The sequence below is a fragment of the Squalius cephalus genome, assembly GCF_949319135.1.
Source record: "Squalius cephalus genome assembly, chromosome: 3".
Classification (NCBI taxonomy): domain Eukaryota; kingdom Metazoa; phylum Chordata; class Actinopteri; order Cypriniformes; family Leuciscidae; genus Squalius; species Squalius cephalus.
In genome coordinates, this window is record NC_137124.1 from 37,733,598 (window position 1) to 37,759,679 (window position 26,082).

The 26,082-nt window shown below is 37.7% G+C and overlaps 2 protein-coding genes across 3 annotated transcripts; one reads left to right on the forward strand and one right to left on the reverse strand.

Annotated features, from left to right (window-relative positions):
• Positions 1-1,736: 1,736 nt before the first annotated feature.
• Positions 1,737-25,239, forward strand: sh3tc1 (SH3 domain and tetratricopeptide repeats 1). 2 transcript variants are annotated; one of them, XM_079865186.1, is made up of 18 exons: positions 1,737-1,956; positions 2,708-2,773; positions 5,221-5,351; positions 5,436-5,541; positions 5,904-6,044; positions 6,196-6,394; positions 6,486-6,562; positions 7,413-7,608; positions 7,947-8,077; positions 12,303-12,335; positions 12,704-13,605; positions 13,992-14,751; positions 17,994-18,174; positions 18,638-18,788; positions 19,882-20,004; positions 20,190-20,340; positions 22,266-22,462; positions 24,171-25,239. In XM_079865186.1, exons 1-18 carry the CDS (start codon positions 1,812-1,814, stop codon positions 24,435-24,437), a joined length of 3,957 nt encoding a protein of 1,318 aa, XP_079721312.1. In that variant the 5' UTR covers positions 1,737-1,811; the 3' UTR covers positions 24,438-25,239. The 2 variants fall into 2 exon arrangements, with proteins under 2 accessions (XP_079721312.1, XP_079721313.1); XM_079865187.1 differs by having other exon boundaries at positions 7,416-7,608.
• Positions 8,011-12,185, reverse strand: LOC307154947 (gametocyte-specific factor 1). Its single transcript, XM_079865188.1, has 7 exons — positions 12,106-12,185; positions 11,793-11,901; positions 11,572-11,669; positions 10,318-10,444; positions 10,132-10,215; positions 9,806-9,875; positions 8,011-8,581 (listed from the first exon to the last, which is right to left on the reverse strand). Exons 2-7 carry the CDS (start codon positions 11,869-11,871, stop codon positions 8,494-8,496), a joined length of 546 nt encoding a protein of 181 aa, XP_079721314.1. The 5' UTR covers positions 11,872-11,901; positions 12,106-12,185; the 3' UTR covers positions 8,011-8,493.
• Positions 25,240-26,082: the final 843 nt, after the last annotated feature.

Genomic DNA, 26,082 nt, shown 5'->3' on the forward strand with positions numbered 1-26,082 from the left:
CAATATTTTACGGAAAGGGCAATAGGAAGAGTGCAGTTAGCTCTTTCATGTGATGAGAGTGAGATAGGGAATGATAGGGATTAAATGATAGGGATCTACTTATTTTTGGTTTGCATGAGTTCCAATATAAATAGATCAATTTCTAAAAGAAATGTGCATTTAAAAAGAAAATCATAATTTTAAAGAAAAACTACTTTGTTTGACCATTTTCCATTGTGGTACAGCGTTGCCATATTAGCAACGTTTTCCTTAGTAGTGCGGAGAAAAGTAAAAATTACCACTGACAATCTGAATAACAAACGTTTTATTTGGATTATCACTGATTATCTGAATAATGACACGGAGAAATGTCAAACCCTATTGAATTTAAAATATATAGTGATTAGTTAAAATAAAATAAAACTCTGACATTACATCTAAACAAAGGACTGATTAATAATAATTGCCATTTCTACATTTGACTTGTTTTTTATTGTTTTTCATAGAATACCCTCCTCACAGACCAAAAATAAAAAACTACCATTTGAGGATTTTTACAGTTAATTGGCAGACTTTTTACAAACTGACACTGCACTGAAGGTACATTTGATCAGTTCATGCATGTTCAGTTCTGGGAATCAAACCCATGATCTTGTACTTTGTTAGCATCATTCTAGACTGTTTGAGCTTGGAAAACACGCAGAAGTAGTGCTTTTCCACACTTCTTCTGTTTAAAGTGCTTTTTTAATGTTTAAAAAAAAAAAAACACACAATAGCCCTAATATTTACAGTTAAATTCGGCATGAAACAAAAGTTGCGATAATCTTTTCTTCTGTATTGTCAGTGACACACTCATATTGTCTATTCTGTATTGTGACCACTACACCTGATTAACTGCTGGTTAACACTATCTAATCAGCCAATCACATGATAGCAACTTAATGCTTTTAGATATGTAGACATTATTAAGACGATCTGCAGAAGTTCAAACTGAGCATCAGAATGGGGAAGAAAGGTGATTTAAATGACTTTGAACGTGGCATGGTTGTTGGTGTCAGACGGGCTGGTGTGAGTATTTCAGAAACTGCTGATCTACTGGGATTTTCATGCACAGCCATCTATAGGGTTTACATATAATAATTTGAAAAAGAGAAAATATCCAGTGAGCAGCAGTTCTGGGATGAACATGTGATGAAAATGCCTTGTTGATGCCAGAGGAGAATGGCTAGACTGGTTTGAGCTGATTCAAAGGCACAGTAACACTGCTATCTAAAAATTTTGTCTGGATTTTTTTGAGAATTGTATTGAATCCATTAAAAAGTATAGCCTACAATTAAAGGGTTTTAAAACTCCCCATTCCAGGCAACCAGAGAGGAAAGGAAAATGCTGACACTCTTCCTCTGAAGTCTTTTGAGTTCATCCAAATACACAGAGACACACCTTCAAGTTTACACTCATATACGGACCCCCAGCGATACTTTGCTTCTTTCAACTTATTGTTTACTCAGTATGTGATTATTAACTTTTGCTAAAACGTGTGCGTGTCAGGGTCACATTTATTTTTAAAAACTTACTAAAGCCAAAATCACATAACACACCTCCGACAGGAGTGAGATGGACTTGTTGCCTCTGTTTTCAAGACGTTTTTCGGGACGTTCGCTGTCTCTACACCTTCACCGTTAAGAAGGACAACAGGAGTCACTCACAGCAGTCTTGTAATGATGTAACACGCTCTTAAAATCAGTTCTGCCACCTGTGCGCTTTTATATGGTGTCAGTGCGTGGAGCGCGTGACCGAGAGCAGAGCGCGCAGTCATTCGGAACTCTGACGGGATGTCAGCCGCTGCTCGTAGAAACTCGTCCAAAACCGGGAACGACGTGGGGTCCGATCCGGACAGAATTCGGACGATACGTAGAGAGCTGTCGAATGAGTACACACACAATGAACGGGATAGTATTATGGAGTCTTCATTTAAAGGTAGGGGCTTGAGCAGCACGACCACCGTGATAGAGAATTAAACGAGAAAACCAAAACAAATTCTTAACAAATTTGTAATACATTCCTATATTACATTCTTATTGTATCATACATCCCCTGGATGTTTTTTAAAAAACTGTTTCTGCTTTAGTTTGGTTTAAAGCTGTTGCTTTCCAAGTGCTATTCAATGACTTCTAACGGTGGTGTTTCTAAGACTCTCTCTCTCTCTCTCTCTCTCTCTCTCTCTCTCTCTCTCTCTCTCTTAAAATGCTTCAAACAAAACATGTTATCTCATGAATATTGTTTTAATTAGTAATCATCATTTCACTAATATTGTCTGTGTCCTTCATTTCATGTTCCATCCTGTTAGTCTTTTGTAAAATAGGCTATACTTGTAACTAATCCAGGAAGTGACATCAACATTTTTGGTGGGAAAGCAACAGCGCAAACACAAAATTACCAAATTACTTTATAGATTCTGTGATGTTTTGTGGTAATAAAACATCAGATATCATAATTAGTTGTCATGCATGTTACCTCCATATCCCTAAATAAGCCATGGCTAACATAAGTTATTTATTTCCATCCTGATAGTTTCATAATTAGGTTAAAGTTTAAATGTAGACTTCACCACAGTATTTCTGAAAGCCGGATGTAGGCCTATAAAAAAAAAAATCCTTAACACGCTTATAGTGAATAAGGAACAGAAATGATCCACATCAAGATTAAGTTTGTGCAAATTTCTTTTCAGATTATAAGACGTCAAGAGGAAGTGTCAAAGGAACTTCAGGAGCTTCTGATGATAATATACCAACAGGTAACTCCACCTCTCCATATACATTATGGGTTTCCTTTTTAAAGGCACACTATGCAGTTTACCGTTTTTCTCAAACAGCGCCCCCTAGAGTCACGGTGGAGTACTTGTATTTAACGTTACTGTCGTAAATACCACTCACGCAGAGCCGTCTCTGCACTCTTCCGACCGCGCTTTCTTATAGTTTTCTTCGTCGACTCTGCCATGATTCACGTCTGAAATGCGTGCTAGTGTCTTCCATAGAGGCTGCTTCATATGTTATTGATGTATGTGACGTCGGCGCCGTAAAGCAAGCCGTGATTCTCGCGAGATTTGGCGGGGCGCCACCTCTCAAACTTGCATTGCTGGTTTTGCCAGCGGTGTCCTCAACACTCAATTTAGTGTATGAGGTCAATAATATGGTGATTCCAGTTATAAATCACATCCCCTTGGTAAGACAAAATCATGAGTTATTTTGTTGCGCACTGAGGGATTTATGAAGTAAATATGTTTCCATCATAGTTTATGCATGTCTTCTTATCGGATAAAAACATTATCCACCCCAATTGAGCACATACGATTTTATTTGTGCACATTTGTAGAATTTATGGATTTGTATGAATCTCTGCGTTTCCATCCAGCGTTTTTGATATCCCAAGATTCACCTAAAATAGGTGAATGGCAACATACTGAACTGTTATGTGACAGGAATAGAGTACAAACACAAATGGCAATTGTTTTTGTGCTAAATTTAAAGTCCTTAAAGAAATACAATACAATGTTTTTTGTTACTTTAAATTGTTCACTTTATTCAAAACTGATTATTCTTTGTTCTTCAATAACATTCTTGCATATATTTACATTGTGTGGATCTTATGGTGCGTTCAAGTCCTCCTGGGAAGTTCGTACGTACGAGGTGGGAAGTCGTGCTTATAACGGCATGTGCGTTCAAGTCACTTTCGTCGGAGCAAGATGGCGGAGTACTTTCTCTTAATTAATTACACAAAAATACAGCAAGATTCTTAAACTCTTGTTCTAGAAAATGAAGAACAAAGAAATGTGCATCAGGTGTACTTTGTATTCTTATGTTTTTAATTAATTTATGAAGCCACTGCCAGCTCATCGTTACATGTTGCATTGTTATATTATAATACTATCATATTCTGTGTTGGCGATTAGCTAACTGCTCTGTAAATAGAAAAGCCTGACAATATCACAGCTAAATACCTTTACGTAAATGTGTATTCCGCCATGTTAATCACTGACACGCCCCCAACTCGTACAGATCGGGGCTTAAAGAAAATCCCGAGCTCCCCACTGGTATTTACGACATTGTGGTGGCGTTCATGTGCGTTCAACTCGTAAATACGATCTATACGAGATGACTTGAACGCACCATTATTTCAGCAAATTAGTTCTCATTGTTACATCTATCCCCAGCTAGTGTCACAACCTCAGTGTGTGGGGTATATTGTAACAACAGAACTCACATAACCTGTGATTGTGTTGTACATGTCCAAGTGTATATGTAGCTGACAAATGTTACTACCATGTACAGTATCAAATTTTGAGAGATCTAGCACAAACAACCACTGAGTTGCCGATGCTCAAACAAAAGGTGTTACTTTCATCCCCGGTCTCCCCCTATAATTACTTTGCGACCACTAAAAAGTATGTTTAGTATGAATGTGTGTTTTGTGAATGTAATACGTACTACATGTGCCATGTTGTCATTGTCATGTGATCAGAGTCAGTTGTGTTGCTTCACTGCCATTGGCCTCAGGGGATGGTGTCCATCGGATGCACACTTCGGAGTCTCGTTAGAAGTAGCAAGTCATCCGCAATCTTTTCACTTACTGTTTTGGAAATACTGTTAATTCGGACATTCAACTCTTTCACACACTGTTATTCGCCAACTAGTAGGGAAATATGCAATTTCGCACGCAGCCTGAGACATTCCTCAAAATAACTTTATGTTTCACAGAAGAAAGAGTGGGTAAATGATGACAGAATTTGAATTGTTTGGTAATCTATCCATTTAAATGAACTCTGATCTGCTCTGGTGACACACCAAAAAAAAAGTAACTTTTAGAGATCATACCTTGGACTTTAAAAAGCCCATTGACTGTCACTTATTAACCCTCTCCGTTAAACACAGCAGTGAAACATCACATGACTATGGTAAAATTCAAAATCTAAACTGTGGATTGAACCATGAATATTGCTCTAGAAATGAACTTTTTTTATTATTATAACTGACTATAGTAGAACTACACCTGGAATTTACAGCAGTAAAAAGGCCAGATTGGTTTATGTCGCCTTATATTAACTGACTATCCTCCTTACATCACCAGCTAAATCATTTGTCCATACACATTTACTAGAGCTGACTGAAATGTTTTCCATGTGGAGGCTGATCTGTTAGTGTTGGATGCAGTGGTAGATATAATGTTGCATGTTTCCTGTTGCAGTGTTGGCTATGCAGCTGGCTTTGGTGGAGGGGCCCGATGGACTTCCTGCCGATGAGGGCACACAGGAAGTGCTCTGCAGGAAACTTTGTGTGCTGGAAGCTGACCTCTCAGGGGTCAAGACCTTAATCTCTGTATGGGCATCCCTACTTGGAATACATCAAATATTCAAAACCTTAAATAGATACATTTAACATACTGGTTTCCCTGTCTTACAGGAACTGTCTGCTCACTTTGTATCCATCAACAGTGGGGAAAGGACTATATTTATCACTTTTAAAACCCTTGAAGAAATATGGAAGTTCAGCACATACCACAGAATGGGTCTGTTCTTATTTCAGTGTCTCGGATATACTGTTGTATCATACTGTTTTTATTAATAATGGCAGTTGTTGTCCGTTCAAAGTTTGGAATTGAGATTTTTGAATGTCTTTTATGTTCTTGAAAGAAGGCTACATTTATTTGATCAAAAATACATTGAAAACGTAATATTTTGAAATATTATTTCAAAATCTATTTTAAAATGTGATTTATTCCAGTGATACTCCATTACTCCAGTCTTCAGTGTCACACAATATATACTTTAGAAATCATTCAAAAAAATATTGATGACTCCAAACAATTGACCAGTAGTGGATATTAAAGCGAAATATCTCATGACGTACAACATTTGTAATTTCCACCAGGCTTCTTGGGTCAGTGTATGGAGAATCTTCTCATGGACCAGGAGTTCTGGTTAATCTCCCTTGATCAGCATTCAGGAATTGAGATCTCAATTAAAGAGGAGACACTAAATCTGATGTACAAAGGCTTTCTAATGCAAGAAGGTAATACATATTGCTTATGAACACTATATTATGCTTAATATGAATGAGATTAAAGCTACCTTAGTATTTGATTACAGAAATGGATTGGCACATAGATGTATGAGTGAATTCCTCTGTTACTTATAATAAAAATGTATTGTTTACTTTTGAGGGTCTTTCTTTGGATGCTGCACAGCAAATCAGATGTTTGATAGCTCTACGTCAGGTAGCGACCTTTATTTGGAGAAGGGGGATATCGCCCTGTTTGAGCCTCCATTCCTAGGGTCAGGGTGGTCCGTGCTTTCACTAGCAGATGGGTCTAGAGGAACCAAGCCAAAACCAGCTCTGGAGCCAGTCATACCCTTTCATGAGTTAGTGTCACCTTCTGGATTTCATTTGAACTTATTGTCATAAAATCAACAGAGCACCCAGAAATAAGAACACATTTTTTTACTTCCCAAGGTGGTTTCTAAAGTCCTGCCCAGAGACTGTATTAGTGGGAGGTGGAAAGGACACTTGTGACCTTCCATTACAGATTGGTGAGAAAACGTTTAAATAATTTTACTTCATTTTGTATATACATTACCGTTCAAAATACTGGGGTCGGTGTGCTTTTGAAAGAAGTCTTTTATGCGCACCAAAGCTGCATTTATTTGATCATAAATACAGTAAAACACTTATATTGTGAAATTTATTGTTTTTTATTCCAGTGATGGCAAAGCTGAATTTTCAATGTTGAAAACAGTTGTGCTGCGTAATATTTTTGTGGAAACTGATATTTTTTTTCAAGATTCTTTATTGAAGAGAAAGTTAAAAAGAACAGCCTTCATTTGAGACGTCTTGACTGTCACTTCTGGTCAATTTAATGCATCTTTTCAGAATAATAGTATTCATTTCTTTTCATTTCGACAACTATCATACTAAATATATAAGATGCTAAAGATAACTAAAAACTAAATTGCATATGATGTACAAGATTGGCAACTGAAAGTATTGAGGTTGGACATAACATTAATAATATCACAAAATTGCATGGAACATGAAAATGCGACTGATATTTATAACAGCAACCTTATTTCTTACACAAATGCACATTATATTTGTCACTTGCAATCCTTGAGGAATAAGAATAGCATAATTGTATAAGAATAGAAAGTAGAGCAAGAAATAATGATTAGAAAATGATAGAGGATAAAAAAATCCAAAGGCTCTACTCAGAGATTTATTCATGTAGAAGGTTGATATGTTACAATATAACTCAATGGGATTTTTGAGACTTAAAACTGTAGATATTTTCTTTTAGTAATTAATTTTTTTCATAATGCGGCTTTGTCATCATCCCAGTCCACTTCACTAACTCTACACCAATTGTAACGATATCTCTCACAGCAGTAGGTGTCTGTGAGACCACAGAGGAGTACGATGCCGAAGTGCCAGATGAACTGAGTTTCCAGGCTGGTGAACGCATGATCATCCTGGGCCTGCTGGTGGCCTGTTTTGAATGGTTTATGGGAAAATCTGAGAAAACTGGGGATATTGGACTTGTCAAAACCAACCTGGTCAAAGCAACCGGTTCATTTTGTGAGTAAGTGCTTGAGTGATTTTATGAATATCTTAAGAAGTTTGTTTTCTGTCTGACTTCGCAGTTTGGTTACACTTTATTTTGCAACTACAATGTCAACTAACTCATTATAGCTGCATTATATATGCTAACATTTTATTGTGATGCTCCCCCAACAAACATTCTACTGACTAAGTTACTTTGCAACTACGTCAACTTATTCTACTAACCCAAAGCCTAACACTTAACGGTCTACTAATACTCTGAGAGTTAGTTGACATGAAGTTGCAGTTACTTGTAGTAGAATGTCTAAAATGTAACAGTTTAACTCATGATAACTTCATCTTGTGCTTATATCATAGATCACCTGACATATTCTTGAAAGACGAGGACAGACAAATTATTTCCTTGGATCAGGACAAAATTAAAGAGGAGACTATTTCTTTATTGAAGAAAATATGCCAGAGTGATGTTGGCACAAACTACAAACTTGGTAAGGCTCACAGGTTTTTGAATCTTAACATTTATAAATTAAGTTTTACTTGCTTTTACCACAGTATCTGATCTCTGATAAGCATCTGTCAAGGAAAAAAAGGATGGCATTCCAAAGAGACCACAGAGGTAGAATTACAGGCACAAACAAAGCAACTATGACAACACAAAACACGTCTAAACTAAAGTCTTGTAAATATCCTGGTCGTAAGCTTTTCTTTTGTGTGGTGTAAACAGAACCTAAACCACCTCTATTGTTCCACCTTTGGGAAACAAGAACTAAAGATTAGGAAGCTAATATATCACTGTAAGAACTAGTGACCTATACAATAAAATGCCAAAACAAGCAACCAACACTATCAGTATTCATTGTAAATGAAAAATAGTAGTCTTGACATGGTGGATGTATTAGAAAGCTCAAAAATCAGTACAGCTGCTCGTCCAGGGAAGAATTCGTGGCGCCCTGAGACCAGAAATCGCATTTCTGGAAATGCAGTTGTTCTCCCTAATATAAAGAGAGATGAGCAGTTCATGATTCTGTTGTTTTGCTGTAATATTCAACCAATTTGATCAAAATGATGGTCTATTACCAACTACATTAACCAGAAGTCTAAATGCTATTGCATATTACAGTGGTTCCCAACCCTGGTCCTGGGGTAACCCCAACACTGCACATTTTTAATGTCTCTTTTATCTGACCAGGGTTAGGAACCACAGGCATATGATTCAAGCTGCTCACTGGAGGTCGCATTTGTAGGCCACATATGTCATTGAAGCTGCCTCATTTCAGTAAAGAAACCATTACATGCAAAGTCATTAAGAAATTACAACTATTTATGCTTCACAAACAAATGTTTCGAACAGATTAAAGTCTCAAGTTAGACTTTAACTTTTCAATCCATTAACTAACATTAACAATGAGCTGTTACAGAAGTTATTATTCTTTGTTAACGTTAGTTAATAAAAATAAAAACATTGTTAGTTCAGACATGTTACAGATGCTCATGTTCGTAAAAAAAAATTGTTACTTTGATTTTAATAATGTGTTACTAACTGTTGAAATTAAGATTAATAATTGCTTTAGAAGTATTTTTCATTGTCCCTTTATGTTAACTAATTAATTAACTGATGTTAACTAATGGAGCCTTATTGTAAAGTGTTACCGAAGAATAATAAAGAATCGGAACATTTTCGATCAATATCTAGAGCATGTTGTAGCCTAATCCAGATTAAAATGTAAAAAAAATTGACAATAAAACTCCTATTAAGTCTTTAAGTATTTGGTGCTGAGATGAACACCATTGCAAATACAAAAATCTGAAAGGCTGTTTGAAACATTGCTTCTCATCCATGTTGGGCTTTTTTGCACACATGCCTCTTAGATGGAGCATATAGCTGTGTGGTGCATTTTACCCAGTTGATGGGAAAAGTATTCTTAAAATGCAGTAATTCATAATAAATAATTATTCACGGTATTTTGAAGTGCCCAGCCACAATAATATTATTGTACATGCTCATTATCGTGATATGCATCTATGCAAAAGCAGCAGCCCTTCTGGCGCACACAGCGTCCGAATTTGCCAAATTTTATAGGGGGGGAATTCGCCCAACCCTGGTCTTCAGGATTACTAGAAACAGGCATATTTACATAGAGTTATAGGCAGGTGACTTTGTTCACGGTTGGAGCTAAACTTTGCAGATAATGATTTGAGAACCCCTGCTCACTGACCTGTCCTGAGGAAGCGATTTGGACACATCCCTGACAAAAGATGGCGCTGCGGTTGCATGTATGTCCACTTCTGTAGATGCAGACATGATCAGATGTTAAAGTTTGTAATTACATCATACAAATAAATCGTTGCATATTTTGTACCATCAAAAATCTTTGCGAAGTTCTTTTGATTAAATATTAAGAGGGCATGTGAATTAAAAAAAAATAAAGATGTGCACGGATAAATCAATTACAATAAATACGGCAATAGTCCATAAAAAAAGAAGTAGTGTCAATTTTGATTTCATGGTGACTTTAACTCAGGATATGGGTCAGAGTCTTACCTTCATCCCAGTCTTCATCACACACAGGTGCAGTCCAGGTGCTCACTGGGATTTGAAACTTGCTATCAGTCTTCTCACTGGCCCCTTTTAGCATTGCAAAGGAGACTGAATGTCAGATTCATTATGCATGGGGTGTGTCTGCAGGAGTCCAAAATTATGAAGCCGAAATGGTAAAACAGATCTTACCGTAGGTCTCCCTAACAGAGCATCGGTCCACACAGGTTAGGATGTGATGGGACAGCTCATCTTTTCTCATCAAGTGGCGTGCATTGAATGGACATGTCCATAATTCACTGATCAATTCAGGGTGATTCTACAGATAATATTAAGATCACAGATATCTATCAGTGAATGGCCGTTTCTGATTTGAAGTCCATCAAAGTGCATCCGTCCATGATAAAAGTGCACAGCTCCGGGGGGTTAATAAAGGCCTTCTGAAGCGAAGCGATGTGTTTGTGTAAGAAAAATATCCATATTTAAAACTTTGACTAAAATAACTAGCTTCCGGCAGATGGCCGTACGCATTGATTTATGGCGAAAGAGTAACACTTGACCTGACGCACAACATAATGACAAACGCAGAAGAGCAGAGAATAGAGCAAAACAAAAACCGGTAACGAATTAGAAGTCTAAAATGACAGTTTTTAAAGAGAAAGGTCGGAGGAGCTTGAGTTTGTTGCCCAACCATGTTTGTTTGAACGAGAGGCGTCAAAGCTTACGCTACTCCTACGTCACACATCGTCAAGTGTTACTCTTTTGACGTAAATCGATGTGTACGGCCGTCTGCCGGAAACTAGTTATTTTAGTCGATAAAGTTTTAAATATGGATATTTTTCTTACACGAATGCATCGCTTCACTTCAGAAGGCATTTATTATCCCCCCAGAGCTGTGCACTTTTATCATGGATGGATGCACTTTGATGGACTTCAAAACAGAAACGGCCATTCACTGCCATTATAAAGCTTGCAAGAGCCAGGACATTTTTTCAATTTTACAAGTCCGATTGTATTCGTCTGAAAGAAGAATGTCATATACACCTAGGATTGCTTGAGGGTGAATAAATCATGTGGTAATTTTCATTTTTTGGGTGAAATATCCCTTTAAAGTCATCTTGTGATCCCCTTGGACATTTGCTAGCTGAGTTAGCGGTGTTAAACAGATGCAAGAAATAAACAATAACAGGTTAGTTTATTAGGCTACATTGAAATCATCGTTGTTAGATTTTAAATCGTTTTTTATTAAAAAAAATGTATTAACTTAATTTAACTTAAATTTCTTACCTATGTTCAAATTAAAAGTATACGGATTACAAAAATACACAGCAAACCTACACCTAAAATGGTCTAATTATATATTATTCTTATTGCTGAACATTGTGGAGATGCATAAATAAGAGTTTGGCAGTACTGTAATGATTGTGGAGGTTTCTGCACACACACCTTCCTGCATTTGATGAGGTGGTAGGGGAACCGGCAGGCCCGGATCAGATGATTTGGGTCATAGGGGCACAACAGCAGTTTGTCAGGGTTACAGAAATCTACGAAACAGGTAAAAATGAAAGGCAATTGTAAATGAATGCAAACAGATGTGTCACTGTGTGTTCGTGCGCATGTTATTGGCGTTTCATCTGCCGCGTGTCGTGTCTGCTCTGCGGTTTTACCTTGAGGTTCTTCCCATCGTGGAGCTGAAACAGTCATCCCAGACTCGCTGCCTGCCTTCTTCTTGTGTGCCTTCGACATCTCTGCCACACTGTCCAGGTGTTTTCAATGCTAAAACACAACGTCATTATCACTAAAAGCAGACGCATAAATGATGTCGCGTCCCACTGGGCTCATTGAAACAAAACTTTTGTAGGCCTACCCGTAGTGAGAAAATAATACTTTTTTCTTTGAAAACCTTGTTGGTGGTTCATATTCACATACAAATTACACACAGAATCCATACAGCCAGGTTCACAATAGATTTGAACTTACAAAGATGTGTCGTTCTCTTCAGCCGTGCATCAGTTCTAGAAGCTAAGCACCTGAAGTGTTTAACATTTATTCAGCCACTTGAGGCGCTAAAGAGTAACGAAATGAAGTACCGTGACAGGAAATATGGCTTTAAATACCATTTAAATGTCTATTTCTCTATTGATCTGTCTAAGAAATGTTTGCTTTACACACTACAGATCTGGCGAAAGAAATTTCGGGACCAGTTCAAAGTAAGTCCATCCATCCATCCGTTTTTTTTTTTTTAATTAAAGGGATAGTTCATAATTTTGTCATCATTTACTCACCCTCATGTTGTTCCAAATCTATCTGAGTTTCTTTCTTCTGTTGAATACAAAAGAAGATATTTTTAAGACCAGAGTTGACTTCCATTGAATTTTTTCCCCTACTATGGAAGTCAATGGGTGCCGTCAACTCTCTGGAAGAAACTCATACAGGTTTGAAACAACTTGAGGGTGAGTAAATTACAACATTTTCAGTTTTGGGTGAACTATCCCTTAAATATGGGCTAAACAAAATAATGATCTGTTTGTTTAATTTTATTTAAAAATATATTTATTATTTTATTCTTTGTCTTCAGACAAGACTCAAGAAGTGAACAATCTAAAACAGAAAGTCAACCACATTTTGAGTGAGGTCGATGAGACTCAAAGAAAAGACGTTTCATCAGTCAGCATCAAGCACCAGATAGAGATAGAAACTAATGATACAGAGGAATCCCAGGAAACCCTCCGTTTTTCTGTCTGCTCCGAGCAGGACAGTCCAGATGGACATCACGCTCTCCTCTCATTCTTGAGCAGTCGTGACCACCAGCCTGTGTTCATGCTCCTGTACTGCGCTTACCCAGAATTCCTCATCTCACATTTCGAGGGTCACTCTGATGAGGAGGATATAGTGGCGTATTTAGGCGTAGCCCGAGAATTGGCACGAAAGAAGCACGTCTGGTGGGCGCAGAGCCGAATCTGTTTTCTTCTCGGACAGCTTTGTGCAGGGAGGTCAAAGTTCTCTCAAGCTCGGGTTTATTATGAGGAGGCCTTGAATGTACCCAGGGATTGTTTCACAGACATGTTTCTGCTTTCCGCCATTTACTCCAACCTGGCACTCATCTACCTAACACAGAAGAACCATGACAAATTTTTCATTTTGTCAGAGCGCTTGTCTGCTTTGTTGATGGCTGTCCCTGATTGTTTGTTTGGCTGTGAGGACCCTGAGGTATTGAAGTATGTACTAAAAAAGGCCATCCTGGCCAAGAATCAGCCTGCCGAGGCCCGAGCCTGCTTCATCCTGGCAAAGCTCCACCTGAAGCTTAAAGACAGCATGAGTGCAATCCCGTTCATCGAAAGGCTTTTGATCCTTGCTGACGACGTTCCTGAAGCATGTGATGAGACAGTGAGCCATGTTTTCCTGGTGTTAGCACGACTCTACAGCGAGCAGAGTCTGCCACGTTTGGCTGAAAGCTGCGCACGGCGGGCATCACTTCAGGTCAGTGCTACTTTATAGTGTTTTCAGAGAGGACTCTAAATATATAGTATTGAATGTATATATATATTTATTAAATATATAGATTTAATTAAAGGAAATGTTATATATATATAATTAAATTAAATCCAAAGATAATTCATTAATAATTAAATAAAAGTTTATTCAATTGAAAAATGTAATATAATATAACTAATATAACTAAATTAATATAACTAAAAAAAAAATGTAATACATTTTAATTTAATTTAATTAGGTAGTTAATTAATTAATTAATACAACAAAAAGTGCATTAAAATAGATGGAGTAAAAATGAATGAATACAATTATTTTATCAATTAATCAAATTAAATACATTAATTTGCGCATTTATCCATTCTCTTTCACAGGTAGGAGCCACCGCTTCACACTGTCTTTGTGGTGTCTCTCTGTTGATGGAAAACGCATCAGAGCTGTATGGGGTGGACATCCCAACACAAGTGGCTCCATACCTGACCCGTGCCGCTGCTTTAGTGTCCCCCGGCCAGGAGCCTGCGCTGGGTCATGTCCACGCTCTGTGTTTGTCCTGGCTCTTCCATAGACACAGTATGCCCGATAGAGCTGTTCGCTACATGCTAACCGTCCTCGACCACAGCAGCATGTCCGGCGTTGGCCAGTCAGACACTACTGCTGCTCTCATTTGGATGGCGTGGCTTTACATCTGCAACCAGCAACCCGCCACCGCTCTGGAAGTGCTGGATGCTGTCCTGTCATCACTCCCAGAGCACTGTACAACACATCTGGAAGGTGTGGTTTACAACATGCGGGCCATTTCATACAGACATTCAGCGGACATCCGACAGGCAGCTGAGAGTTACCGGGCTGCAATCGAGATATGCGAGGAGTTTGAGGACAGACACAACTGGGCCATTGCGTTGGCCAACTGTGGATTCATGTGTTTGCAAATCAAGGCAAAAAGATTGGCAGGAGAATACCTCACTCAATCAGTGGAGCTGTTCTCTGAGCTTGAGGATGAAGGGCATGAACTCAGTTTTATTTCAGTGCTTCTTGAGTTAGGGACACACCTTATTTCCCAGGGAAAACATGAGAATGGGAAGATCTACTACGAATGGGCCCTGCTGACCGCCATGTACATCGATCACATGGATAGTAAGTGTTTATCATAGCTGTATTAGTGGAAGTGAAACCTAAGGACATCTAGACCATCTCGATGTAAGAATTTCTCCATAGTGAGATATTAGAGTTGAATTTTTGTTTCTGATTGTACAGTATTTAAAGTCAACATGAAATCACAACCTACTCTATTTACTTTCTTAAAGCAATAGGCTAGATTACCCAGAAAATTCTATAATCATTTACACACCTAAATCACACACATTACACACATTCATTAATCTTCAAAGCACAAATGATGTTTTTAATGAAACCTAAAAGACTTGAGAGAGAAAGTCCATTCCATCTAAACTTGTAATCGTAAATGTAAATGTAATCCATATGATTCAAATGTATTAATTCAAGTCTTCTGAAAAGACACAATGACTTTATGATGAGCTGAATAAATAAGTTGCCATTGATGTATGGTTTGTTAGGATAGGACAATATTTGGCCGAGATACAACTATTTAAAAATCTGGAATCTGAGGGTGCAAAAAGATCTACTGTAAGCATTGAGAAAATCGCCTTTAAAGTTGTCCTTTTATGTTCGCGATTGTGCTGCATTCACTCACAAAAATAAATGTTTTATATATTTACGGTAGGATATTTACTAAATATCTTCATGGAACATGATCTTTACTTAATATCCTAATGATTTTTGGCATAAAAGAAAAATCTATAATTATGACCCATACAATGTATTGTTGGCTATTGCCACAAATATACCTGTGTAACTTATGACTGGTTTTGTGATCCAGGGTCACATATAAACATTGATCAACGCACATACATAAAGCACATCAAATATGGTCAACAGAATCTCAATTGTACTTGCTTGATGTGCGAGAATAAACCTTATTGGTTCTTACGGTAGCTCCAAAATGCTTGCGTCCCACACCTCATTGGTTCTTGCACGTCAAGCAAGCACGTTTGAGCTGCTGTTTGCCATATCCACCTTATTCCTACGCCCCATGATGCTTTGCGCGAATTATGGGTGTAACTTCCGTTAAGCTGTAAACAATCAGTGAAACGCTCGCTCTATGAACGCAGTATGTAAAAAAAAAGTGTCACAATGAGATGACATTATTCTACTCACCCTTCAACCATCGAACATTAAAAGGAAATTTAAAAGTGTGAAAGCATCAACAAGGTATTTCAACAGATCAAATAACCCCAAAAGTGCGAGTCTTTGGTTAATCATTGTAGTTATGTTGCCTTAATCAAAAAATGTTAATTAACTTCAGCATTACGTGATACTATTTCAAAGGGATTTCTGTCATTTTGACTGATAATAAATTGCATTTACCTGTGAAAACAAACCTGGAAAGAGACGTGAGGATTTGAAGAGAATAATGAGAGATTCTTCGTGCATTCCAGTGAATTATTAATGGAATATATATCGTAAATTAAGTTCAGGAGAACAGATCACAAATGTGCAGTATATGTTGTCCTTTTTCATACTTTTACAGCGGAATGCAAAGGGAAAAAATTAATTAATCATGAGGAAAATAAAGCAGCGACTGAAAAGAGCTCTTGCCATAGATATTCTTGACTGACTGCCCGCCCGAAGAACAATGAAAGTCTTAAGCTATGGTCACACTAGAGTTTGAGCATGCAAAATTTCTTCGGACATTGCAGTGGTCGTGAAATGATGTCTTACTCTGCAGTGTCGTTTTTATAAACATGAATTCAACATATAACAAATAGTAATACATTCAAAATGTAACAATATACAATCTACTTGACTTTACTGCAAAAATATAGTTCTTTTAATTCAGCCAAGAGGTCCCGCCATGACGTACTACTGGTCTACTGGTCACACATCTTCATGTGATTCGAATTCACAGGTCAGAGTTCACCAAACTTGAACTTTGGAACGCAGCGAAATGCAAAACTTTTCGCATTAGCTTGCGTTTCCGGTCTGACACATTCAAATGCGTATGAATGGAAGTCAATGGAACAAAAACTGTACTGTGACCGCCCCTTTATGGGTTGGAGCGACATAAGGGTGTGTAATTGATGACAGAATTTAAATTTTTGGGTAAACTACTGTAACCCTTTAATACTCATTCCCATTGTTATTGTGCATGATACATCTGTGCACATTATTCTGACTAAAACTTGCTCCGGCTCTCATTTACATTACATTTACATTTAATCATTTAGCAGACGCTTTTATCCAAAGCAACTTAAAAATGAGGAGAGCAATAGAAGCAGTTAAACTAACAATAGGACAACAATATGTAAGCGCCATGACCCTTCCAAGTTTAATCTAATGCAGTAATTATCAAACAACATTCCAAATGCATTACCTCGTTATTTCATCTGACTCCATAACTGAAAAGGTTTTAATGATATCTGTGCATCATTAAATGTTTATTAACATTTAAATGCTGCGAATGTTTGACTATTCTTTTTAACTCTTTACTGAAAATAATGTCAGAGTCATTTGGAATAAAATCAAATGTTTACAATTTTATTATGTCAGGTAAATGTATCATGCCAATTACATAATCGGTTCAAAGATAAGCAATACATAACATCTAATGCCTTGGAATAAAGAGAAAAAGATGTACCTGACTCAAGAAATACATTGTTGCATTTCATTATATAGACAGAAACTTCTTTTCACATGGAAACATTTGCTAACAATGGGAATTTGCATTCAGAGTTTACACCTTTTAAGGGCAGGATGCCATTTGCCTGGAAGACCCACCCTCCTTTGTGTGCAAGTCATCTCTAAACTCTTAAAAACTTTATTACCTCTTTTTTGACAACTTTATTCCCTCTTTTGGGAATGAGACCTTTGTACCAGTCGTACTGAGACATTTCAAATGATACCAAACATGTGTAATACTGTATGATAATTATTCACATTTAAACCATATAGATTTTTGGGTGAATTTCAGGTGATCTCAGCATGATAGAAAGAGGGAACGGGGGAATGAGGGGTAAAGGGAAAAAGATGTAGATTAGGATTGCTTAGGTGAGACTTGCGTCTCGAATGGTGGTGCTATTTTCACAAGAGAGAGTTCAAATGTTAATTTCCAGAAAGGTCCTTTGTCTTCTCAGGAAGTGGTCGTTCCTCAAGTAGACTGCCCGGCATTTTCTAATTTCTCAAGTCTTACAAAAGTGTATTGTATACTAGAATTTTTGGATGGTATATTTTCAGGTTTGCTGGTCACCAGACTTATACCTTCATGTCTCAAAATTATATTCTTATTTGCTTGACAACAGGCCAGCTGCAAGCCACACGTCACCTGTGTCAGCTATACGAAGAGGTGTGTCCAGACGAAGCCCAGTGTATCATCTACAACAAGCACCAGCTGGACCTTCTCCGGCGGATAGGAGACAAGAGCTTAGAGGGAGAGATACTGGAGAAGATCAGCCAGCTGTACCTGAACCTGGCCACTGAGAAGTGAGACCTGCCCATGACAACATTTAAGAAAGATTGACAGTAATTGCAATACGATAAAGGGATAGTTCATGTAAAATTGAAAATTCAGTCATAATTTATTTTACTTCATGTCAATCCATTGGCTTTCTTTCTTCTGTGGAACATAAATTATTTTATTTTTTTTATGTCATCTCAATGAAAGTCAATGGTCATCAAAACTGGTTACCAACATTCTTCAAAATATCTTCTTTTGTGTTCTGCAGAAGAAAGAATACAGGTTTGGAATGAGATGAGGGTGTGTATGATGAAATTATTTTAAGTTTTTGGTAAACTCTCATTTTAATGTTTAAATGTTTCAAATATAATAAAGTGGTTTAGCCATAAGTTCTTTCAATAATAATGAGTTGCCGGCAGTAAGACATCACATATTATTAAAAAGACTGCAGACAGCCTTGCTAAAATTCTTGGTCATGTCGTCTCACAGATCCAACAGAGCTGCTTTAGATTACACCAAGCAGAGCCTGGGCATCTTCATCGACTTGGGCAGGAAACGTAAGGAGGCTCATGCCTGGCTACAGTCAGGGAAGATTTACCACATCCTCCAACAGACGGAGCTAGTGGACCTCTACGTGCAGGTGACTGACAACTGCCTTCATTCAGCGCTAGTTCCCTGCATTCTTTGGAGTTACTGTGATTGGAACTACTGTATATGTGGGGGCATATTGAACATACACTCAAATTCAGAATCTAAATCAAATTTAAATAGGATTAAGTGTATACATCTTTGTATGCATTGTCTGACAGTCTTACAAAAAGGTTAAGAGATATAATGGTGACAACACAAATTACTACCAAACGCCCAGAATACATGTCAGAGTGTGCAGACAGAACAGTGTCATTTTAATATGATTTATGATTGAAGTATTATTCATATTTTGAACTTTTATTTTTTATATTTTCATTTTTTAATTCGTTTTTTTTTTTTTTTTTGCCATTTTGTCAAATTAGTTTTTGTTGAATATTTCTATTTAGCTTGAATTTACTTTTATTTCAGTTTTAGATTTAGTAATTTTCATACTTTAACAAACTGAATTAATTAAGACATTAATTAATGTTTTCTTCGAGTTTGTTTCAACAACATTTATATTTTATTTCGTTTTATGTTAAGTTAACTATAACAACACGGGTGCAGAGCTTTGGCTACTTGAAGAAGCTAAAATATTTTGATTTGTTTAGCATTTTTGGTCTCTACATAATTCCCATACTTGTATTGTTTTTTTTGGGGGGGGGGGGGGGGGGGGGGGGGGTTCCCCATAATTTTAATGTAATGTTAAGTAGTAAAATAGTAATAATATGGACTGTGTGTGTGTGTGTATCTACTTAACTATATTTTGGGGACAAATTTATACCCAGAAGTGGCCAAAACCTGATGAAAAAAATAATAATAATTGTTATAAAAATAAAGTAATAAAAGTTTTTTAAAAATGTGTTAAAGATGGGTAGGGTTAGTGTAAGGGGGAAACAATATACAGTTTGTACAGTATAAAAACCATTACGTCTATGGAATGTCCCCATTTAGATAGCTAAGTAAGTGTGTGCGTGTGTGCGTGTGTGCGTGTGTGTGTGTGTGTGTGTGTGTGTGAGCAATTTGACTTCATGCCATCTCAAAGTTCCATTTCCTATGATAATGGTAACTGGAAAATTGCTTGACCTTCCTCAATGTAACAGGTAGCCCAGGACATAGCCTTGAGCACAGGAGACACACTCTTCGCCCTGGAGATGTTGGAGGCAGCAGGGGATGTTTTCTTCAACAGTTCACAGGACAGAGAGAAAGCCATCTGTTTTTACAGGGTAGGTCATGCACACATTGTTGAGGAAGAGGGAGGTCTTTCGCACTGTGTTGTTATTGCACTCTGTGAATGTCAGGTCCCTGTAATTTCCTTTTACTTTATTGCAGTATTTTTTTATTAGAAAACATTCATCACAATCATAATCCTTCACTGTGTTTGTGCTAAGAATGTGTATCTGTTTTTAAGGACCGAGCCCTTCCCATCGCAGTGAAGACGAGCAGTGTGCGCTCTCAGCTTCGGCTGTGTAACAAGCTTTCAGAGCTTCTTCTGCAGCTGGGACAGTGTTCAGAGGCCATTGAGTTCACTCAAACTGCATTAGACATTAGCGTGAGTCTGGGTAGGTGAACACGTCTGCTCTGCACAACCTTTTTTTTTTTTTTTTTAAATGATCAATACTTTTATTCAGAATGATTGTGGCTTCCTGCCTGTCTGTTTTTGAGAATACACCACACATGGTAACCCAGACAGCAACATAGTGTTGGCCCAAATCCGGCCCACATCTGGGCCGTGTGGCCCATACAATCCATAGCCGCGTTTCCACTGTCGGGCCAGTGTGAGCCAGGGCTTTAAACGGGCCGTGCCGGGCTAATCCAGTAGCCCAAAATCTGCCGCGTTTCCACTGTCGCTCCACAGCGCTTCACTAAAACACGCCCGTAACACGCCTCTCTGGAACAACGTCACACTAACCCATCATTTCACCAACAAATGGAAGTTTTATCAGAAAACTAATCAGAAAGAAATCCCTGGAAACAGCGTGATCGCAAAACAAACGCGATAAAAGCGACGTTTACTTGAATATTTAAAACCCAAGAATCGATGTTTTACCACATATTCACAATAAAAAGTGATACATTGACCAAAATAAATTAATTTGTGTCAAAATTGCACATTAGTCACACAGAAATAAAGTGGTTTACCGTTAGGTCTATTTCACAAAAGAAAGAGGACACACTTATTCAGTCGAGGTTGTTTCTGTTTATTTAGTAGTTACAGGACATATTTACATCATATTTAGAAAGAATAATAATTTCTACAAATATGCCACCAAAAAGACGACCTGAGGAGCTTTATATTTTATATACTACAGTTATATATTCAGTCAGAGAAACAGGAAGCTCCCGAAAAGAAAGTTGCTTTATTTTATGATAGTCCGGTATAAAGAGATGAGACATAGGCTACTGACAGATAAAATAAAAACAGGATTGTGATAGCCTTTATGATTTGTCTGATTTCTTCAAGCGTTCGTATTCACTATTTAATGATGTTTTTATTAACAAAGTTCGGGAGGAGCACGTTCAGATAATTAACACAAGTGGAGAGCACTCAGCAATCAACGATAAGTGCCGTATAAACTCACCACAGTTCGTTGACAGTTTAGCAGCATCCCTCCACCACCCCTTCTCCACACTTCTAGTCCTAACCACTTCAATACTCTGGGTTCAGGCCGAACTCCGAGCTCGGAGCCCCTTGGCGCAGTAATATCTTCACTCGTGAAAAATCCTCTCACCGGCCCCCGCTCCCTCTAGTGAAGATATTACTGCGCCGAAGTCGAAGTGCTTCCAAGTACTTGCTATGGTATTCCGCCATACAATATAGTTATCCATTTTACACGCTTAGAAAAGCGCAATGTTTTGTTTTGTGTCACCGTCCTAGGTCGAGTTACACTACGCGAGTAACTGTATTTAAATAGGGAAAACGTGGAGGTGTTTTGTAGCTTCTCTGCTTGGCCCATATTGAATGAACTGGGCTAAGCTAAGTGCTAACAAAGTTTTGCCGCAAGACAGAGCGATTTAGTGCACGCACTGAGACGAGAGAGGTATGTATCAACTCGTCTTAGTTAAGGGAATAACATAGTTTAATATGAAAAAACGGTGGAGTATCCCTTTAATGCTGACAGAATCATCCGGCGCTGCCGTCTCCCGACTCAGGTGAACCCCGCCTCTGTTCGTAACCACTCCTCTAGCCCGAGCTGGCCCGCTTTGGACCAAGGTATTCGATGAGCCAGAAAACCCTGGCCGTTGGCCCTGAATAAGCCCCGATCAAGCCCCGGAAGTGACAGTGGAAACGCGATTGGCCCTGGCACGCACTAGCACGCCCGGCTCTGGCCCGACAGTGGAAACGCGGCTGTACCAGATGTGGCCCGGATCTGGGCCGACTTATGTTGCTGTCTGAGAAACTCATGTTCACAACAGTTAACAGCCGAAAACTTTTAGGAGAGACAAATAACAGCCTTTTTTCGTTCATCTGTGTATTTTCTTACAGCTGACCATTTAAATGAACGCGTGGCATTCCATCGCCTCGCCACATTGTACCATTGTGTGGGTCAGTTTGAAATGGCAGAGCACCACTTTCTTAAAGCCCTGTCCCTGTGTCCCTCGCCCCTGCAGTATGACGAGGAAGCCCTGTACTATGTCAGGGTTTACCAAACACTTGGAGACATCATCTTCTATGATGTAAAGGTAAGCTATGGACATCTGCCATTGGTTTGATAAACAGTTAGTCCTGCTCCAAAACTCACGCCATTTCCTGAAGAACGACGTAACTGGCTACTTAACTGCAATTGTACGAGGAATCGTTGGAGAAGCTAACTAGCTGTTTCCTGAAAGCGTGGGAACTTTGTCGCACAGCCGTCGTTTGAGAAGTTGGTTAGTTGTTGGTTAGAAGTGTTGTTAGTGATGTCACGCAGGTGGTGAATGCTGACTACTGCTGATTCATCAGTACAGGATCAAATTTATGTCAGATTGTTGCTGTAAATAATGAATGCAGTATATGAGGAATACTTTTTCTGTTGTTTTGCTTTATTTACAGATGTTGAGTTACATCACATGTTCCCTCTTACGTCCCCAGCATACGGCACTTATTCTTTGCACAAATTAAAAGAAGTATAGTGAAATTGGCTTCTAAACTATGCTATGCTTCTAACCACAGGTCCAGGGCTGTAGTTCCAACCACACAAGTTTGCGATGCTGTTTGCAATGTTCGTTGCAACTATGGTTTCGGGAAACACTCAATTGTTGAACTATGTTTGTAACAACCAAACTTGCTATCATAGTTGGTTAATGATGCTTTTGGGAAATCATCAAACAAGCAGTGAAATATTTTGAAACCACAATAGAGTAACAGTATTTACACTTTTCTGGGAAATCAGTGTACTTAGTTACTTATTTAGTAGCTTGCTTCATTTTCTCTACAAGTTGGAACAGGAGATAGTATTTAAAAACAATACACATTACTTTAATTCCAGATTTGCAGTAAATCTGAAATAAACCAGAAGATGGCAGTCTAAGTACATACATTTATTCACACCTCATTCACATCCACAGAAGTAGAAAATATAAGTGTACTCATATTCAGAATGCAAATATATTTTTTAAATACATAAAGCACATTGTATATCCAGGCATTTCATCAGCTAAGGACAAAATCTCATTCAGTATGACAATAATAATAACAACAACAATAAATAATAATGTAATAATTATTATTAGTAGTAGTATTATATTAGTTATTATTATTCCAAATAATGTTTTTTATTCTATTTGAATAAAATTAAATAAATCAATAAAGAAATATATTACCCTTGCATTAATATGATACGTACTGTAAAATAAAATAAAAAAACAAGTAATTAATGAACAGTATATTTACAGAACAACAGCTAAATTAAAAACTACTTAAATACTAAGATTTCTGGATATTTTAATTTCTTTGCTTTCAAATGTTTTCATAATTTTTGTGGAAAGCCTTTTGACGTTTAGGTTTCGCTTTTGTTGACAACAGATTTATAAATGATTCTCATTACAAATTTGGTGAGATGGTTGTCCTAAGTTGTGTTTTCAAATGCGCATTATAAACACCCAAAAACCCTCATGTGGAAGAGCATTTACTGCAGACTGAGCTGCTCTGAGACACTGAAGGTCATGAGCTGCTCACATGTAAATGAACACAGTGCTGCGCTTCAATCCGAACCGTTCTATAAATACTCGCCAACGCTTCTGGCACTTAGCAAGTTTTCATTTTGACACAGCTGCTAGATGCAGAGATGCATGGAATTTAAATGTTTTTGAAAATGCAGCTTTTTTTTTTTTTATTCCTCAGATATATACAATTCACATGGGTCATATTTCAGTACTTCACTGTAGAACCTTCTCTCTCTCTGAATCCCAGGACCCATTTGACGCCGCTGGCTATTATCACTTGGCCCTGGCTGCTGCTATGGATCTGGGCAACAAGAGATCTCAGCTAGAGCTGTGCACTCGATTGGCCACTATCTACCACAACTTTCTCATGGACCGCGAACTCTCGCTGTTCTTCTACCAGCGAGCTCGTGCTTTCGCTAATGACCTCCACATTCGCCGTATCAACCTGGCTCCAGACTACAGTTTCAGGACCACAGCTCAGTACAAAAACACAATAACTGGGGCAACAAGATAGAACTGGACTCTGATGGGATATGACACTTCCACTGCATGTTTTGATTTGACTTGTGTGTGAATTTTCTCTGTTTACTTTTATTCGCCGGATGTTATGTGTATTAGTTGATTTGTTTACGGAATGTCTGACTCATATAACATGATTTGTCCAGCAAGTGTTTACTGGAGTGTAAGCAATGTAACCTTCAGGCACTGTTTGGTTTGCATTAATTCTTAAATGTTTTGGGACTAAAAAGACTTTTTACGTGGTCTGCTTGGCACGAAATCCCATGATGGATAACCTTTTTTTTTCTTGTTCTCTAAAATGTATAATGATGATAATCTGAAGATTTTATTGTGCCTGATTTTCATTTCTTTAAAAGTGGAGAGCAAAAATGGAAAGTGCAGAAAAGAACAGGCGTTGTAGTTTTAAATAATCATGTTCATGCCTGGTGAAATACATGAGTTGGTTCAAACCCTCCCAGTTCAATGAAAACAAACCCACTGGGCACTGGCACTGTAGGGTCTAGTGCCTTGGCGGCATTCAAATGTATGTGCCAAAAAGCAGCCTGATCTCTTATCGTGCAATTTAAACGCGAAAATTTGTTTTTACGTGCATATGATACGCACTTTATTGCGTGTAATACACACGCACCCCACACCACTAATCCTAACCAAACGTATAATAGGCCTACACACGTAGGCCTACCCCACACCACTACTAAACCTACCCATGCCTATCATATGCACGTAAAAACTCATTTTCGCGTATACATTGCACGATAAATACAATGCGTGCTATAGAGACGCATTTATAGTGACCGGGTTGCAAAAAGAGACCATGTTGGCACTGATCATCAATAAAATTTGATTTAATACTGAATTTAATTGCTTACCAATATGAAGTTGCAAGCTTTCTTTGAATGGCAAACCTTGAGTACAAGTGACCCCTTTTGTTTTGTTTTTTTATCCTAAAAATAAATCTTTTTATAGCAACCCATTTCGGATCAATTAAGAATGACAATCAGGGGACTAAGTACACTGGATTTGGCACGAGTAAGCTGAGATGATGATGTTTTTAATTCATGATCTTTACAGATATCGGATCTTTACAGTCCTTTGTGGGAAAATACTTACTCTTTACTTTTAAAAAGAGCTTATTAAGGAAAAACTGTGAACTGAACGTAATGTAATGTTTTCAGACACTGAATGAATAATAAATGAATAGTTAATGAATGAATAAAATAAAAATGTATTATAATTTAAATTTATTTTAAATGTGCTTTGAGTGCTTTTTTGAACAACTTAAGTGGGACTTAAGTTAATTTTTCTTTGTAATTTCATAATTATTTACAATGTTACTGTATGTTTAAGTTGTGCTGCCGAATGTTCTGACAAGTATTTATGGTAAACTAAAATATGCTTTAATGTCATTTCTATTAAAACGTGTATGTCATGTATTCCTATTTTATAATTGCACATTTGTAATTCGTTGCAATTTAGTTGTGACGTTAAAAACCTGCAAGTAAATTTTTTATTTAGGCTACTTTTACATTTTTAACTAGTGTAGGCTAGCCTACATTAAATACATTTAAGTGGAGTTATTTTTCACAAGGGATGATTCGGACAACTCACTGTCTGATAGAACCGAGATGGCAGAAATTAAA

Coding starts and splice junctions, on each gene's coding strand:
- sh3tc1 (XM_079865186.1), top strand. CDS start 1,812: ATGTCAGCCGCTGCTCGTAGAAACTCGTCCAAAACCGGGAACGACGTG. Junction 5,352..5,435: donor GGGTCAAGACCTTAATCTCT/GTATGGGCATCC, acceptor CCTGTCTTACAG/GAACTGTCTGCTCACTTTGT. Junction 18,789..19,881: donor TAGTGGACCTCTACGTGCAG/GTGACTGACAAC, acceptor TCAATGTAACAG/GTAGCCCAGGACATAGCCTT.
- LOC307154947 (XM_079865188.1), bottom strand. CDS start 11,871: ATGTCGAAGGCACACAAGAAGAAGGCAGGCAGCGAGTCTGGGATGACT. Junction 9,876..10,131: donor TGATGAAGACTGGGATGAAG/GTAAGACTCTGA, acceptor CTGCATCTACAG/AAGTGGACATACATGCAACC. Junction 8,582..9,805: donor AAATCGCTTCCTCAGGACAG/GTCAGTGAGCAG, acceptor TCTTTATATTAG/GGAGAACAACTGCATTTCCA.